At 43.5% G+C, this 17,973-nt stretch overlaps 1 protein-coding gene across 8 annotated transcripts in view; it reads left to right on the top strand.

The window, feature by feature from the left end:
• Positions 1-2,009: 2,009 nt before the first annotated feature.
• The window catches only part of GSG1L (GSG1 like), a 123,961-nt gene continuing 107,997 nt past the window's right edge, over positions 2,010-17,973 (top strand). For 3 of the 8 annotated variants that reach the window (XM_048867347.2, XM_048867353.2, XM_048867352.2), the window contains exon 1: positions 2,010-2,805. In XM_048867347.2, the coding sequence (XP_048723304.1) occupies positions 2,505-2,805 (301 nt within the window). In that variant the 5' untranslated portion in view covers positions 2,010-2,504. The remainder of the gene's footprint in view (positions 2,806-17,973) is intronic. The other 5 variants (XM_048867350.2, XM_048867348.2, XM_048867346.2 and 2 more) reach the window with 2 other exon arrangements.

Below are 17,973 nucleotides of genomic sequence, written 5' to 3' on the forward strand. Positions count from 1 at the left end.
ATTTTAAGTTTTTAGATGATATCATACAAGGCACACTTTGTACAAAGATTATTTCAAGAGTGGGTAGAGTGTGAATACAGGGGTACATTCTGTCACATGGGGTTATATGTAATTCCCTCTGGGAAGCTGCTTGTCACATCATGTTCATCTTACATGATAGGTGAGCTTCAAAGATACATTCTCAAATTACCTCTATTTATCGTAGGGTTGTTTACAAGCTAAAAGCACTTTATACATCACCTAAGATCCAACCCATCAGTTCATACAAATTCCTTAACTTGTTGTTCTGTACTTTTCCTTATCTCTTTGTTATTACATTCTAAATCAGTTGGGTGAAGAGGGACATCCCAGCATGTGCTAGGACCTACACATTATTCATGTATCTTGTTTTTGACAGGCTTCCTATTTTCTAATGCCAAAGCTGACTTTGGGTTTGCAAAGTGTTGTGGGATACTGACATGGGTGAACAGAATTGTGGAAAAAGCATAATACATTCAGTTAACATAACTTCCTAGCATGACATATATGATGTATATCATTAATACCATGAGCATAATACCTATTAAGATGATGTATACTATACCTAACACATATGAAGTGGCTAACAGCTCCATTGTCCAGCATCAGTAGTGTTTGAACCTCCAGGACAGATAACCTGTTAGTGAGTTACAGCACTAATTTCATTAACTGCCAGCAGGTGAAGGCTCTTATCCTAGGAGTGCGGGGAAAGAGGCACTAGAGTTAGGTGCGAGGTCTGGGAGGTCGTTGAGGGGAGCCTAGCCTGGCTTTCTCTCCATTCCCTCCATAAATTGGGGAAACTCCTGTCCTATTTGGTGTCCACAGGGGGCAGAGGCCATAGGAACCATGTGCTGAGTCTATTGGAATGGTCACAGGGAGCCCAGAACAGCTTTGTTCCACCCCCAGCCTGCTACAGCTGCTCCTGGAGCCCCTAGGTGTGTCCAGCTACAGTGTTTGCTGCTGCTTGCTTCTCTGGTGGTGGCATTGCCTCAGCTTTAGAATGCTTACGTTCAGACACTATTTTGGTATGGTCCCCACATTTCTCTATGGAACATAAGGCGCAGTAGTGAAATGGATAGAGTCAGTCAAAACTTTTCCAAACAAAAGAGTTTTGTCAAATTTGTGATGTCATACAAGTTGCATAACACTTATTGGGTATGTCCCTAAAGCGCTTCCAGAGGCTCCCTAAAAAGATCAGAGCCCCAGAGGTTTGTGCAACTTCTGCTGTTCAAAAAGTTATGCTTATCTGATAAGGGCACAAAAACAATATCATGTGACTAAGGTGACCAACCACACAGCTGGATTTGGAATTCTGTATATCAAATTCTCACAACAGTGCTCATTGAGACAGTTTACAAGCAGGCTGAGCATTCACTGAATAATTCTGAATAAAAGATTGTATACTGATCAGAGACGCAGTAAACAGGTGGACAATGATGGTCAATACATCATTCCTTGTGAATATGGTCTTTTTAAGGAGTTCCTCTTATCAGCTGGCAGGCAAGAGGCAGACACAAAGGTGCAAAGATCACAGTTTGTTCTAAGTTAATTCTCTCCATCCATAGAAAGTGGAATTATCCTACAGATAATTTCCTGAGACACACCTGTATGTGCTATATCTGGAAATAAGTCTGTAACAGTGGCCTCCATTTGCTATTGTGGGATTATTTTTTTCCTACTAATTATGGCATTTTAGTAATTAATCACCTTTGGGCCTAATTTTCCTTTCACATAGGTGTAAATCGAGAGTAGCTTGGCTGAAGTCAGAGGAATTACACCACGTAACATAACAGGAGGATCAGCTCCCTGACTTGTTCCTTACTCAAGACACCATAAAAAGTCTGTAATCATACTGAATTCCCCCTTCCTCTGGGGAAGCTTCCTCATGCACAGCTTCTGAAAATGGGCTCCTTAGCCTTGAATAATTGTTAATTTGAATATAAAATGAGGCTTCCTCCCCCGCCTCCTCTGTAACGTTCAGCAGTCAGCATGATGCAGTAACAGCCGAGATTCACAAATGACTTTGATGGCATGCAGAAGCAGCCCCTGCTGTCTGTCTCCTGCTTGATTTTGGAGTCAAGTACAATGTAGTCCCACAGCCTGCAGGTGTCTCCCCCTGGAGAAGGCTGCATAGCTGCTCAGCATCATGTGTGTTACGCTAGCAGATGTTCAGTTGCTCTTCATGCTGCCTCTGAGACAGACCTTCTCTGAGCCTTTCAGCACTCTTAGCCACGACACACACCACAATACAGCTACATTTCTGCTGGCTGCAGCTGCTCTTGTAACACACCAAGACGGGATTTCAAATAAAGAGGAAAATGGGAGGATGGCTGCAGCATTTCCTTCACTGTTTCAGCAACAGATTGGAAGAAGCCGAGAGTTTCTGTGACTGGAAAACCACATTCTGAATTGTGACGGGCTTTGAACTTCCAAGCCCCCAAACCCCACATTTGATTTCTTTTCTCTGCAGGAGGGGGTGGGTTACCATGAAGACAAACCGAAGATGCAGAGCCCTCCTAGCAGTGAGTCTGAACCTGATGGCTCTCCTCTTCTCCACCACAGCCTTTATCACAACCCACTGGTGTGAAGGGACTCAGAGGGTCCCCAAGCCAAACTGTGGGAAAGACAAGAAGACAAATTGCCTCAACTACAGTGGGAATGAGACGGCCAATGAGACAAACCAGAATGTGGTGCACTATAGCTGGGAGACGGGGGATGACCGCTTTCTCTTCCGGTATTTCCACACTGGGATCTGGTACTCCTGTGAGGAAAATATCAATGCTGCTGGTAAGTGGCAATACTATTTCCTTTCAGCTTGCATTGTTTTCTATTTGATTCAGCAGCTTAACAAATAATTAGAGGAGCTATTTGGAACTGTAAACTCTCAGCAGATGAAAGCCTGAGAATTTTAGCAATTCATTGTTCCAAACAGGACAGAGGGGGAACAACCTGTTCATAGCGAGGAGGAGACTTTGCTTGTTTGTCTGTTAATCAGGCAGTGAGGGTGTGCTGAGAGATCAGCTGAACCTCAGACAAATATGTGCTAGCAAGCCCTGGTTCTGCTGCTTGCTTGCTTCCAGAGGCCAGTCAGTGCTTTCCTTTCATGAGTCACTCCACATATCATACAAAAGACAAGGTCTTGGTAGTAGCTGCAGAGGTTCTGGGATTCAGTTACCCAATCCCAAGCATCCCCTTAAATATCCTGAAAACACTGTCCTGGATTTCAGGGGGAGGGTGAAGCTCATGGTTCCACTCAGACAATAGCCCCAATCGTGTGTTTCTAGTAACACTTATTGTGACATGACCCTTAGGTCATGTCACAAGCTAACCAAAGTCTAGCGGAGGAAATGCTGGTGAAAGCACAGGACTGAGTGACAGGAGATCGTTTCCATTCCCAGCTTGGTCACTGATTCCTTGTGCCGCCTTGGGCAAAACACCAGTTTGTGCTTCAGTTTCTTTGACTGTAAAATGGGAGTAATGGTATTTTCCAACCTCACCAGTAAAAGACTCCTGGATGGAAGGTGTTATAGACAAGCAAACAGGGCTGGATGAAGGCACTATAGGCCCACACCTATGGCCCTTGCTCCCCAAGCTGTGCAATGATGCCAGAATCTAAGCTTTAATTTTGAAAAATTGTTTTCTAGTCCATGTGGTTGCAAAGCAAAGCTTGAAAATGTGGCCCAGGTGTCCCCGAGGCAATGACGGCTGCAGTGAGCCTCCAGCAGAGGCAGGAGCAGCAGCCGCTACCGCCAGGGAGGAAGCTGCCTGGCCCTACACTCTCAATGAAAGCAGGTGTGTTGCTCCCATCACTTCTGGGAGAGATGGAGAGGCTACTGATTCAGCATCCTCTGGGGTGGTGTCTGGGGGAGCTGCATGTAGGAGTGTGCCTAACCCCAGATCTCCTTAATCTAGCCCTGAGTGCAAAATGATGACTCAAAGCAAAATGGAAAAGGATTCGTCAGACCCGAAAGGGTAGAATTCCATACAGAGCTAAAGCAAGGATTCTTTGGGCAGGATTTAGGGTTTAGGGGCTGTAGTAAAACAGGTCAAATAGTCTATAAATTGGAGCTGTCTTGGCTGGGAGCTTGATTACATCACGAGGTCTGCACTATCCCAAAGCACTGGGTTGCTTGCTTACTGGATGGCCAGGACAGGACGTGTTGCTTTCTAAGGTGGTACTTTAAGAATCAGTAAGCCATTAAAGCTCATTCAACAGAAGGGTAAACTTGGGCCATCTTGCTCAGGTGAGGGAAGGAATGTGCATGGAGCTCCTGATTTGGGATCATCCTCTCAGACCTGCTTGGAGTGGAATGAAGGCAAATGCTGGATCATAAAAATGTACGGAAAAATAAAACATTACGAAAAAAGGGCATTTTTCTCACTGATTTTGAAAGAAGAGCAGGACTTAGCTAGAGCCCGGTGGCACTCAGACCAGAACCAGGGCCAATCAAGCTCCTCTGAGTTTGTTACAGGCTATTCCAGTTTTCCTAGCCAGGCTCAGTCCACTACTGTTTATACCCCAGATTTCCTGGGTATCTCTTCACCATGTGAATTCAGTCCAGTTTACACATTGAGGGAAGTCAGCAGTAGAAGGAAAGCCTGTATATGCCCTTCATTAAGAGCTGTGCTCAGGAGACAAAGCCATGCTGGAGTGGATAAGCTAAGGCTACCTCCACAGCCGTCAGGCACAGGACAGGCCTAGCGCAGCCTTGGGCACTAGGCTGGCCTGACCAACTTGAAAGTGCTCGACAGTAAGGCAGGCTCATTGTGGTCAGGGCCATGTAGACACCAGCTTGTAACTGGAAGCACCTACGGGGGGGGCACATGTTTACTTTGTGCTGCAGCTGTGAGAAGCACCGTGCAGGGCAATCACAGGCCGTCTGCCTCTGAGTGCATTACCCAGAGCACAGCCCCCGGCTCCCCACCACAGCCCCAGCATTCCTTGCCACCTTCCCATGCTCCAGGTAACCAGAGCACTGTCTATAACATGCTCCACACAGCCACAGGACTAACTAACTGCCCAGAATGACTTAGGTGGTGTGTTGCAGTGTCTCACTTTTAGGGGCCCAGACTTCCTACACAATGCATAGGGAGAGCTAGGCACCTAGGAAAGGGACTCGCAAAAGCCAGAATGCTGAGCAGAGAGCGGTATAAGCTAGTCAATAGCAGATACCAAGCGGAGGGAGGTGGCCTAAGCTGTGGCCCCTCAAAAGGACTGAGATGACCAAGTGCTGGCTGGAGGCTGGCACCTCTCTTCATTTGTGATTCTCAGCCATGAACCCTCCCTTGACTCAGGTGCCTAAGGCACTTCTTGCAAGAACGGCAGCAGCTGATGCCAAACTCTGCACAAAACAAGCGTGGGGGGCGGCTATCGCCCTTATAACACTTAGACTAGTGATTTGAATGTGGGTGTCCCACCGCTCTGGTGAGTCCCTGAACCTTTGGAGTAAAGAATCATCCTTACTCCCTCGCTCTCGGAACAAATGCAGATTTAATTATTTCATACCCAGTGGAACAGCTTCAACTGGAGAAATGGACAAACTCACACAAGACTGTCCCATAGACCAGGGTGAAGGTACTCATGTAAGGGCTAAGAACCCCAAGTTCAAACCCCTTCTTCATACCCTGCAGGGGGGGGAATTGCCAGGTGTCCAACGCTCTGTAACCACAGGGCCAGAACTAGTAAGGAAGGATGCCTTCGGTGTACTCACACACTCCATATAGCCACCACCCTGTTGATAGCACCCTCCATACAACCGTAGCACTGTTAATAACATACTCTGTATAGCCCACAAGGTTGTCAATAGCAAACTCGGTATAATCACAGGGTGGTCAATAACACATTGTATAGCCCATATCTCTGTCAATAACACATTCCATGTAGCCACCGTCGAGTCAATAGCACACTCTGTAAAGTCACAGAACTGTTAATTAAATATTCCTTACAGTCCCGGTTCAGTCAATAGCACAGTTCATATAGCCACAGTGTGGGCAATAACACAGGCTGTCACTTCCATCTCCTACACCTACCAACAAGCATAACCATGACACTTGTGCTGCTACAGCAAATTAAACTGTGGTGTGTGTTTAATTTTCTAGTTTTGTTTAAACAGGGTTGGTTCCCTTAGTGGGTTTAGGCTGGGCTGGGTTGGAGACTCCAACGCTACCCTCATACACGTCATGGCCCTAGGGACACAAGACATTCCTTTCCCGGCTTGCCCTGGAGATTTGATCTCTTCCTTTCCGTTGGGAACCAATTGTGGTGATGGCATAAAGAGCCACAGGGGAGGGCAGCACATTGCTGCAAGATAGTAGCAGTGTAAATCGGGCTTAATTTTGTCAACTTGCGAAGATGCCAGTTAGATTTTACAGCTGAAATCTGACAAACCAGATTTGCCAAATTAATATGTGTTGTATTGGAATGGAATTTAAGGATTAACCCTTTTTATTGAGTCTAGGAAGCATTAATTTACTAATTCTAAAGTGAAGTTTTTTTCAGGTCTACTTCTAGCTCAGACAGTGTTTCTCAAATCAGTACACTTGGTATTCTTAATCAATCCACAGTTTATTAATTTATCCGGAACTACATCCATATACCATAAACAGTTCTTCAATCAGCTGTAGACACAATCAATTTTCTAGGTCTGTACTGAACACAAAAACACAGTCTTGGAAGCGATTGTCATAGACTAGGGTCAAGGGTCAGCAGTTATGCCAAGGAACAAAGCAAACTACCAAGATTTCTTATTACATATGAGATCAATAATAATCACTTTGTCAGCATTTCTAATACATATTTTATACTAGAGGTCCCTCACTAATGTGCACGGATGTCTTAAGGCACTTCTAAGAGTATGGTCCCTGCTATTTGAATGGTATGGACTAAAAGGAACAAGTTTAAAATATCAAAAGCAATTGATTATAGTTATTGTATTAAATTTCTCTTAGGCCAATTTGCTGGACATACAAAGTAGAAGTAACTACTTTGATGATTTAACTGGGAACTGGGAATTGGTCCTGCTTCGAGCAGGGGGTTGGACTAGATGACCTTCTGGGGTCCCTTCCAACCCTTATATTCTATGATTCTATGATTCTATAAGTGCTAATAGCATTAGTTAAAATCCAGAATATGATTATTTGAGGTCTCTCTACAGAGTGCAGACTCAACAAACTAACCTTCAGTTATTTATATTACAGAATAGAAGGAGAAATACAATCTTTGAAATTTAATCTCACCACTTCTTACCCCGTTAAGCATGAAATAGGGGAGAATCCTTTCCTCATGGCTGATCCAAACATCATTCTCCTGTCTGGATTTTGCAGCTTATTTGTGGGTTCAGTCATCCCTGCTCCATCCTGTGATTCTGGCCTAGGGGAGAGGCTGTCTTCAGGGGTTCAGCAAGCTCTAGGGTCCCACAAGATGATCCAAGTTGAGATACTGTTTCAGGGTCCATTGGAGGAAGGCAATCCCCTTATTTTGTACTGGACACTGGCCAGCTAGGTATTCAGATTTCAGCTCTCTCAATTTCTCTGAAACTTCCCTTGGTATTCAGTAGAGGGTGTTGGTATATAACACATTCTTTCAGTCCTATCCTTATTGTAGGATTTTTATATTGGATTCATTTCAAGGATTGTATTTCAATATTAGCCAGGACTATTAATTGGAATTCCCCAAGCTATACCCTCAGTGGGTGCTTAGACCATTCCTTTTCCCTTCTTGTGCCATGCAATCCCTGTCACTTCTAGAGTGCAACAATTTACGAAGAAAACAAACAACATCCTTTATAGTTCCTCTAACCCTAGTGGGCAGAGTCTTTACATTCTTTTCACTTCACATCTTCTGGGGCTTATCATGAGGTTGGAGACTTTATACTGTCAGAATAAGACAGGTTAGTCACAGAGAGATGTGCATCTGAGTCATAAGGCAAACAAATGCATAGCTTGAGGTGAAGGCAATGTGGATTGGATTTCTTGCAGGAACAGGTCGTTTGTTCCAGTTGACCTTCAGTTTTCTGGGTCTCATAACTAGTTATTTCTAGAGGGTTTAAACTTACGTTTGTACACACATCACTGGTTCGTAATACTTTGTAGCAAGCCAGTAGAATGGGAATTATGTCCTCATGCAAATCATGGGAAGTTCCCTTTAACAGTAACTTGAAGACTTTGTTAACCATTGGAGCTTTCCTTTCCTGGTAATTGTGTATTTTACTTTAGCTTAATTAATGCTCCCCAGATAAGCTGTCCCACCTGTTGGGACAGGCTTATTGACTCTCATAGTCTTTAGCTCCAAGAGGAAGATAAAGGTTTGTGCAAAGTATGCCAATTCCCTTTTTTTGTGTGTGAGAATTTGTCTGGCCCTCTTCTCGCAGAATTTGTCTTCCATTATAAAATATTCTGTTAATAGTTTTTTTTCCCAGAAATCTACAGTAGGAATCATTGCCTGAGTCCACAAATTAAAGAACGGTTATTTTGTTTTGTTTTTGCTATACAGAGCAAGAATACGAGTAACTTCCTCATTTCCGACTTGAATCTTTTTTTAACAGGCCAACTCCCTTATCTTTAAGTCCGGTTTGAGTCCTATCTCTCGTATATTTTAAAATTTCTTTCAGAGTGGTTTTCCAAAAATGTATTACACATGATATGGGAATGCTGAATAGTATGAAAAAGGGCCTGGCTGTTTTGCATTTCAAACTGTTATGTTTTATATAGGAATGGAGAAACATGCTGTAAACTAAATAGTACTGACCTTGCACTATTTGGTTAGTAGCAAAAGTGTGATTGGTGGTAATCTTAGTTAACAAATAATTAACTGGGCTGAGTAAGAACTACAGCTGTTAACATATTTTCAAGGTATATGTTAATGGCTATATACACTTTACAATGGTGTGGGATGCAACAGGAAATCATACATCTTTCTGGGGGGAAGAAGAGAGACTATTTAGGTTTGGGGGGAATCCCTGTCCCCCTCATTTCTCCTGCTCACATGCACTGACTTTTGTGACTTTGGAAACAATTAAGCTCAGGGCTGGCAAAGAGGGGAAGAGGGGGACAATTGTACCAGGGCCCTGAGTTCAGGGGGCCCTCAAAACATCTGTAACTGGAGTGAAATGGGAAGATGTGGGTCATGTTTGCTGGGGTCCCACACCTTCCCATTTCTCTTAATGAGACTGCCTAAGCTCTTAATTTCAAACTGGACTTTTTGAGAATTCAGACACTTCTGACAAAAATTTAACACTCCTGCTTAAACAAAACCTCTGGTGCAATCTTAACGTTGGTAAAGCTATAACTCCACCATAATTAGCATGACAGTTCTCTCTTTTATCTTGTTATAAGATGACATCAAGAGATCTTGGGTAACATGATCCAAATTTGTACCCTACCACGGTCATCTGATACAGGGCCCTGGAAAATCCGCTCCATGACGGAGAGAGCTGCTGTCGTACTCGCAGCTCTCTCTGAAACATCGTGTTGTCTGTCTCCTGTGGAGAAACCTTCTCATCGTGTCAGCTGCACTCCTTGGCCTGTCGTCATATGGAATCTTAGGTGGCGTGCTGGCAATGTGCTGGGTAATTTTCACTCCATGCATCTCAAGAAGTGGTTTTTTTACCCATGAAAGCTTATGCCCAAATAATCTGTTAGTCTTTAAGGTGCCACCGGACTTCTTGTTGTTTTTGTGGATACAGACTAAAATGGCTACCGCCTGATACTTGACTGCTAGGATAGTGAACCTGACCTACTGTCATACCCTCAGTCAGAGTAACAGGCACACGCCCTGGCCCTGGGGTCTGGTTGCAGTTACATTCAGTGGCTGGGGTCCCTCCATCATAAGAATGTCATGGATGCTCTCACAGTCACTCTCACAGTTCTAGTCCCCATCGCAGAGGGGAGCATATGTTAGACAAGCCCGGTGCTGGTTCTGCATAGTCACAGGTGCGCTCAGGTGCTCCCTGGGTCTATCTTCCCTCTTCCTGCTCCAGGCATAGGCAAACATACGAGGCTAACCTATTGCACGGGACTCCACACCACATGACTCTATTAAAAATCTATAACTAGGAACTGTACTAGGTGGGCTTCTGAGGAAGTGTGAGTTTTTGGCACGTTTGAATTAGTCATGATCTGAGATCAATCTGCAGAGGAGTTTGCTCAGCAAAATGCTGTGTGAAAGATGCTTACAACAGGAGGGCTTCACTGTAGAAAAGGCAGTTGCCATGGCATGACTATCTGAGTCAGCACCGGCAGGATCTAGCGTTCTCTGCTATACTGGCCGACCGGAGCACGTACAGCACGGCCTCTTTGCCCAGCTACCCACCATTTCAGCCAAAAAGATGCTTCAGCATATGTATAAAATATGGATTTTACCTTCATAAAATCTGCTGTGGCTGCGAACTGTCCACACACATTCACAAAATAAACGTAGGTCAAGGAAATCCAAAGCTCTGTGCTGTAAGGAAGTGGGATGCTGCTAGAGTTGGCAGAAAAAAAGCAAATCATAAACAAAAGGGGCCACAGAAATTCTGAGTTAAAGCAACCCCCAATGGGAGGGAGACTGTGAGCTGTTTCAGGAGATAAAATAACTGTGTTATTAAATCAGAAGTAAAAAAGCCTGCAACTGCTTGTGAATGGACAGAAGCTAAAAATGGCAGCTGATGTTGGGCGTGAAAACAATTGTATTAGTTGTACCTTTTTTAACAAACTATTTTGAAATATGTTATTAGTAGGGTTGGTTTGGAATGTTCCATCAGAATGATTTTTCCAGTGAAAAGTGCAGTTTCTGCGAAATGCAGCTTTCTGTTGGGAAAAATCAGAATGAAATATTTCAGTTTGGGCCAAGTCGATCCAAACTGGAATGGTTTGTTTTTGAAATGACCCAGATTGATTCAGCTAGAATCAGTTAAACAAAATTAAACTTCCTTATCCTACTGTGTGGCGTATTGTCTTATGGGTAAGGCAACCAGACAGCAAGTGTGAAAAATCGGGACTGAGGGTGGTGGTGGGGGCTATAGGTGCCTATTTAAGAGAAAGCCCTGACTATGAAATCGGGACACCAGGTCACCCTACTTATGGGTGGTGTATTTCCAGCCCCCATTCTCTCTTATGGGCTAGGCTCCAGAGGGACTACATCTCTGATAAGGCAATGCACTGATTTCACTGCGACCAAGTTGAGTGGTGCATAATGGGGGTATGCTCCCCATATGAGCCCAGCAAGTGCTGAGTTAGGCCAGATGGGCCCAATCAGCTAATTAGGCTGCAAGCAGGGGAGATTTAGAATGGAGACAGCTAATTAAGAACAGGCTCACCTGTGCAAGAAGAGGCATGGCCGGTATAAACCCAGGTAGCTGCTCCCAGGGAGTAGGGCTGCTGCTCGGAAAGGCTGTAGTCACTCCCTGAGTGGAGGGAGTTAGAGGCTTGCAAAACCAGAGAGGGGGCAAACCAGACATGTAGGAAAAAGCCCAGGGAAACAGTAAGAGGTAGGAGTACACAGGGACTGTGGCTGCTTGTTATAGGGTCCCTGGGTTGGAACCCATTATAAAGAGGGGGCCTGAGTTCCCCTACCAGCCATTGGGCAGTGGCCGGGGTATTGGAGGTGCCAGACAGACAACAGGTCTGAAAAGCCTCTGAATTCCCTGGAAGTGGAGGACTTTAATGACCTGCCTGGAAAGCCAAGCGACAGAGAGGAAGATGCAGACCCAGGAGTGATCATGGCGGCAGAGTGAGACAAGATTGGGGGGACAACATTGGAGGGGGAGCGCAAGCTGGCAGAGCTAATACTAAGGATGGCCAGCAGAGCCAATACTAAGGATGGACCCTGTGACAGGCTATATATGAGCTGGGGTGCATTGTGGAGCTGTAGTCCAGGCCGGGGGCCTGGCCCTTTGGGTAGAATGGTGATATCAGGCTCTCCCATAAGAAAATGCAGTTTAATGTTGAAATGACTCCATATGAAGCATTTTAGGTTATTCTGACAAACTGAAAGGAATGTCAAATTGTTTTGTTGTTTGGATCAAAAATATCTAAAGGAAATGTTTCAGCATTCCCAAATCAAATCGCCATTCCACAGAAAACTTCAAAATATTGCAGTGTCAGAATTTCCTGCAGGATGGAAATTCTGCATTCACGCAGCTCTAATTATTACCTAGAAAAAAACAATTGTTTTGCATTTGCTCAGACAACACCAAGTTATTGTATGAGCTATCTCAAAGCCCAGTTTCACTGGAAAATGTACAAGGTGGGATTTTTCTGAAGCACTCAATGTTGGTCTAATTCTGTTCCCATTGAAACTAATGGGAATTTTATCATTGACTTCAATGGGATCAGAGTTAAGCCAACACTGAGTATTTCTGCAAATCCCACCCATAGTTTATGGGATGACATGTATATACTGTTGAAGAGAGTGCTGAAGCCCTGTCCAGTCAAGGACCAAGCTTTGAATTACATAGCTTCTCCAGTGGGGAGAGAGGGCAAATTAATAGTACATTCTGGAGCAGTGCTACTCAAAGTGGTGGTCCGCGGACACAAGCCATCGGCTGCCGGTCTGCGTGCACATTAGAAAAAAAATTGCGGGTCCCCCCCATCAGATAGCTGGAGAAGCACTGGACTAGAGAATGGTTGGAGAGACTTATTCGGGATATGATTCTTTAGTCAGCCTTAAACAAAACTAACAGATATTGTCACAATGCTATGATAAAATGACAGCAAAGATTGTGACTTCCTCTATATGCTGTGATAGCTGCTGTGAATCAGGAATTGCATAAGTTCCTGTATCTACAACTGATAATAATATTTTCCAGGTTGTGTGGGGGCTCAAAGTTTTACTGTAAATACGACACTGGCGTGCATTATTCCCTGAATCCAGAAATCTGGCAACCTTTACTATGCCTTTTTCAGAGAGTCTCTAAAATTTCTTTTAGGCTTTCCAGTGCTCCTGAGGTTTCTCAACAGGCCAAGATTCAACAATGTGTAGTTTATAAGGCATTTGGTAGGTGGATAAGTACACAATGGCGAGAGAGATGAAAGAGGCAGCAATATCTAACCTAATATTAGTAATAGGAGACTGTTACCCACATACGCTTGTCAGATGGCCCAACAGGACAAGGTTTCCTGACAACACTTCATGTAATTGCTTCTTGAAACAGCTAGCTCTAGAGCACGAAGAGGAGAGGTTATTTGTGACTTAACTCCTGTGTGTTACTTCAGGCTAATTTAAAAGTGACAAACCTAACAATGACCACAATATAATTAGGTTAAACATCCACGAGGCAGGTAGGATACCAAAAAGTGACACAGATTGCTTTAGAAAAAGATTTCAATAAAATGAGAAGGTTAGATGCTAAGGCTCTAAAGCTAAAAGTAAAGGAAAGAAAATCCCTAGAGAGGGCTTGGATGCTACTAAGAAAAACCTATAATAGAATCTCAGAGGACACAGACTACTGAACAGAAAGGGAAGCAGGAAGGCAAAGAGTAAACCATGTTTTCTACATGACAGGTTCAAGAAGCTATTTGAGCCAAACCGAAATCCTTGAAAACTTGGAAATCTAAGCCTCTGAAGCCAATAAACAGGATAATAAATTACAGCAGACATTAAGTAAGAAGGCGATAAGAAGGGCCAAAATGGAGTTTGAAGAGCAAATAGCTAAGGGAATAAAAACAAACAAGGGATTCTTTAAATATAGCAGAATCATAAAGTCTGCAAAAGAAGTGGTGGGCTTGCTAGATCATCAAGGGTTAAAGTCAGCAATTAAAGAAGATAAGGACATTGGTGAGAAGCTAAATGATTTCTCTGCCTCAGTCCACTGTTAGGAAGAGTCCTACCTGGGATTGGACTTTCTGGTAAAGATGAGGTGCTCTCAGAGATGGAGGTGTCTGAAAAAGGTCCTGGAGCAAACTGATTGTTTAAATTGCAATAAATCACAATAAGTCACTAGGCCCAGGTGATGCATCCAAGAATTCTGAAGGAGCTTAAGTAGGCAAACAAACATTTTTGAGTTTGAGTTGCAAACAAACATTTCCAAACTCTCACTAAAAACTGCTACTGTTCCAAAGGACTGGAGGGTGGAAAATATTGTACCCAGGTTTTAAAAAGGCTGTAGAGGAGATCTGGAGAATTACAGACCAGTCAGCCTTACATCTGTACCTGGTAAATTGGTTGAAACAATATTTAAAAATAGAATAACAAAACACCAGGAAGATCATGTTCTGCCAGGGTCTAACCAGCATGGTTTCTGCAGAGGAAAACTGTGTCTCACTAATCTCTTAGAATTCTTTGAATGTATGGATAAAGGAGAACCAGCTGATATATTGTATTTTGACTTCCCAAAGGCCTTTGACAATGTCTCATACAAGAGGCTACTAAAGAAGTTAAGTGGTCATGGGGCGAGAGGCAGAGTATTGCCATAGATCAAAAAACTGGCTAGGAGACAGAAAATAAACACTAAGATTCAATTGTCAATTTTCATCATGGCAAAGCTTAGCAGTAGGGCCTCAAGGTTCCATACTGGGTCCTGTGTTGTTTTTATATATTTATTAATGATCTGGAAAGGCAGGTAGTAATGAGGAAATCATTGAGGCCAAGATCTGAACAAGATTCAAAAGAGATTGGCCATTTATATGGATATCAAGAAGATCCAGATTGATCATAATTAATTATGAACAAATTTTGGAAGATAGGCTTCAAGACTCAAGCTAAGAGATGAGGCTATGACCTGTTTGGGGGAAGATTATCCCACATCTTCCTATTATGGAGGTATTACACCTTTCTCTGAAGCATCTGGTTCTGGTCACTGTCAGAGACAGGACACTGGACTAGATGGAGTCTGGGTCTGATCCAGTCTGGCAATTCCTATGCCCCTATAAAATGAATGATGTCGTCCGTAGTTCTCAGAGTTATTGTATCAGGCTGTCTTCGGACTCAGGCAGAGATTACTGTAGCAATAACTCTTAGGTCACATTTTCAAACATTTTTTCACTGCCAGGAGTGGTTTTTTTAAATGAAAGCTGAGAGTCTGGCATCATCACATGGCTCCAGGAGCTGGGGCCCTAAGCTCCTGCTTTGGGTTGCTGTCTCTTACCTCCACACAATCAGAATTACATATCAAGTTTAAACTGCAAAACTATCTATAATATTTCCACAGAATAATGTCTATCTCCACACTGCACACAATGCATTTATAGTGAGAAATATTAAATATGTATAAACTCTAATATTTATAATATTTTTATACTTCTGTATTTAAATATGAATATATATAAGCAGTTAATGATTTGCATTTTGTTTTTGTAATATACTAATTCACTTTTGTTTTAAGAAATTAATGAGTGACAAGTGCAGCTACAATAGTCACAGGCAAACAGATAAGCATTAACCCTGAAAAGATAAAAATTGTCACAGACAAAAGCAAAAGATAATGGGGTGAAATTCATCATGCTGCTGAGGGTTAGCAAAGGCTGGTGCACCACTTTATTTTTGCGTCTATTTGTGATGGTGCTCTACACAAGTGTGAACTTCACCTAGCCTGATTACATATAGATATGGGGGTGTGTGGGTATGCAAATGGTGTTTAGTATTCTTTTTGATGGATTTTTAGTGGGTTTCAAAATATTTCCTGTTAGTTTTAATTTTATTGAATATTTCCATGTTCTTTTTTGTATTGGAGGTTGAATAAGAGCATCTCATTTACCTTCTCTAGCCCCTGCCTTCTATCATGTCCCCTCTTATCCAGTTCCCCTTAAATAGTCCTAGTCTTAACGCCTCTTTATACAGAAATCTGTCCACTCCTCTAATTGTTTGCATTGCCCATCTCTGGAGCTCATTGATTTCTGGTATATTCTTTGGATGGTGTGATAGAATTGACAGTATAACGCTATTTGCACTATTATTTTCCATCCATTTTCTTTGCTTGTTGGCCACTGCTACACGCAGCAGAGGACTTTACTAAGCCATCTGCAGTGCAACCCAGCTCTTTTTCCAGGGTGGTTCCAGTGGATTTAGAATTCAGTAAGGAGTGTGAGAAGTTAAAATTACTCCTCCAAGGTGCATTAACTGGCATTTGCCAACATGGAATGTCATCTGCCGTCATGCTGCCCATTACCCTGGCTTTGTCAGGTCCCTATGGTACCCCTATTCCACCGTTTTGAAATGTTGCTGTTCTCAAAAATGTAAACTAAAGCTATGTTTGGGAAGGGTGATTTTTTGGGGTAACTCTGAACTAAAAGTTTGGCAGTGGTGGTCTAAATTGCCACAATGGTCCACTCTGCAAGTAGCACCAACCATTCCTTTCCCTTTCCTCTGACTACTCTCTTCCTGGTTTTCTGCTACCTGGCCACCTGTTTCTGTGTTGGTGCAATGATTCTGTGAGCACAGCACCCCTATGTGAGGTCATGCCACCAGGAGCTGCTGATGCTACAGCTGCTGGTGTTCCTCCACACCCTGCTGCTGAGGGTCCCATGTGGTGCTCTGGGTCCTGAACGTTAAGATGTGGGTAGGAAAGGGAGGGGCCATTGTCCCGTCAGTTTGGACCATGGAGCAAACAGTGGGGCAAGGGTAAGGCAGATCATAGTGACACATGCCTAGTGAAGACCTGCAATGGGGGAGAATGGTGATCTCCAAGACCCCTCACAGGCTGTTTTCTCCCCTTTCTTCTGATCAGTGGAAGGTTTTCATCATAAAGGTTAAGAGATGGCTTGATCACAGTTTGTAAGTATCTACCTGCGGAGAAGACAGCAGAGGGCTCTTCAGTCCGGCAGACAAAGGCACAACAAGATCCAGTGCCTGGGAGCTGAAGCTAGACAAATTCAGGCTACCAATAAGATGCAATTTTCTCACAGTGAGGGTGATTAACCATGGAATAGCTTACCTGGGGATGTGGCGGATTCTCCATCACTTGAAGTCTTTGTGGTGAGATTGGGTATCTTTCAAAAAGACCTGCTCTAGCCCAATTAGAAGTTATGGCGTTGATGCCAGAATCACGGGGTGATTTTTTTTTCTGGCCTATGTTGTGGAGGAGGTCAGACAAGATGATCATAATGGCCCCTTCTGGTCTTAGGCTATTCACTTCTTGGCTTAAACTATTCTGCTCTCACTGAGTGCTGTTGGCTCTTCCCACAGGTGGCATGTGCCAGTTGGGGCAGGAGGCATGTTAACTGAATTATTATTTATTCCAGGACAGCCTAAGAACCAGCCAAGAATGGGGTGCCACTGTGCTAAACAGAGTAGCAGACAGTCCCTACTGTGAATTCCATACAGAATAAACGGACCACACAGACATAGGGAGGGGACAGGGACACAACACACTGGAACAATAAGGCTGAAATTTTAATTAGAGCTGCTTGAATAGCAAATTAGTTCAGCCAGCTGCTAAGAAATCAATCCCTGGAATCTATTGCCAGCATTATATCCCTGGGTGGTCATCAAAGGCAATTAAGCTATGCCAGGAATTCAGATCTGCTGGTAACAAGCAGGAGGCTGCTCATAAGAGCAAGGAACTCATTCAACTGCTGGATCAAACCAGGTGTGATCGATAGAGGGAGACAGTCACAAAGGTGGACTTTACTCATTTCAGCCGGAAAGCCTGGCAGACCATTAAAAGTCTTTCTGGATATTCCAGGCTCATCAAAAAGGCGTTTCCTGTCTCTACAAATGCTGTCATTTGCTAGCCAATGGCAATTGCCCATAGACAGAACCTGGATAAGTCTTTCAGCCCTGCAGTCAAAACTGAGATTACAGATGGCAGGCTCCTAGTGTGGATTCAAACTTGATGGGTCTTTACTGGACCATAAAGTTTATGAAAACAGAAAAGGCTCCAGACCTATCCATATGAAGTTCCTACTATACCTAGGGCTAAAAGGTGATTGCTTTGGTTCCTCAATCAGTGTTTCCAGAATAACCGCATGCCAAAAAATGGCACAATGCAAAGATTGTAGCCATTCTGAAACCAGGAAAACCCTGGAAGATCCCAAGAG

The sequence above is a fragment of the Caretta caretta genome, chromosome 10 (assembly GCF_965140235.1).
Source record: "Caretta caretta isolate rCarCar2 chromosome 10, rCarCar1.hap1, whole genome shotgun sequence".
Lineage (NCBI taxonomy): Eukaryota > Metazoa > Chordata > Testudines > Cheloniidae > Caretta > Caretta caretta.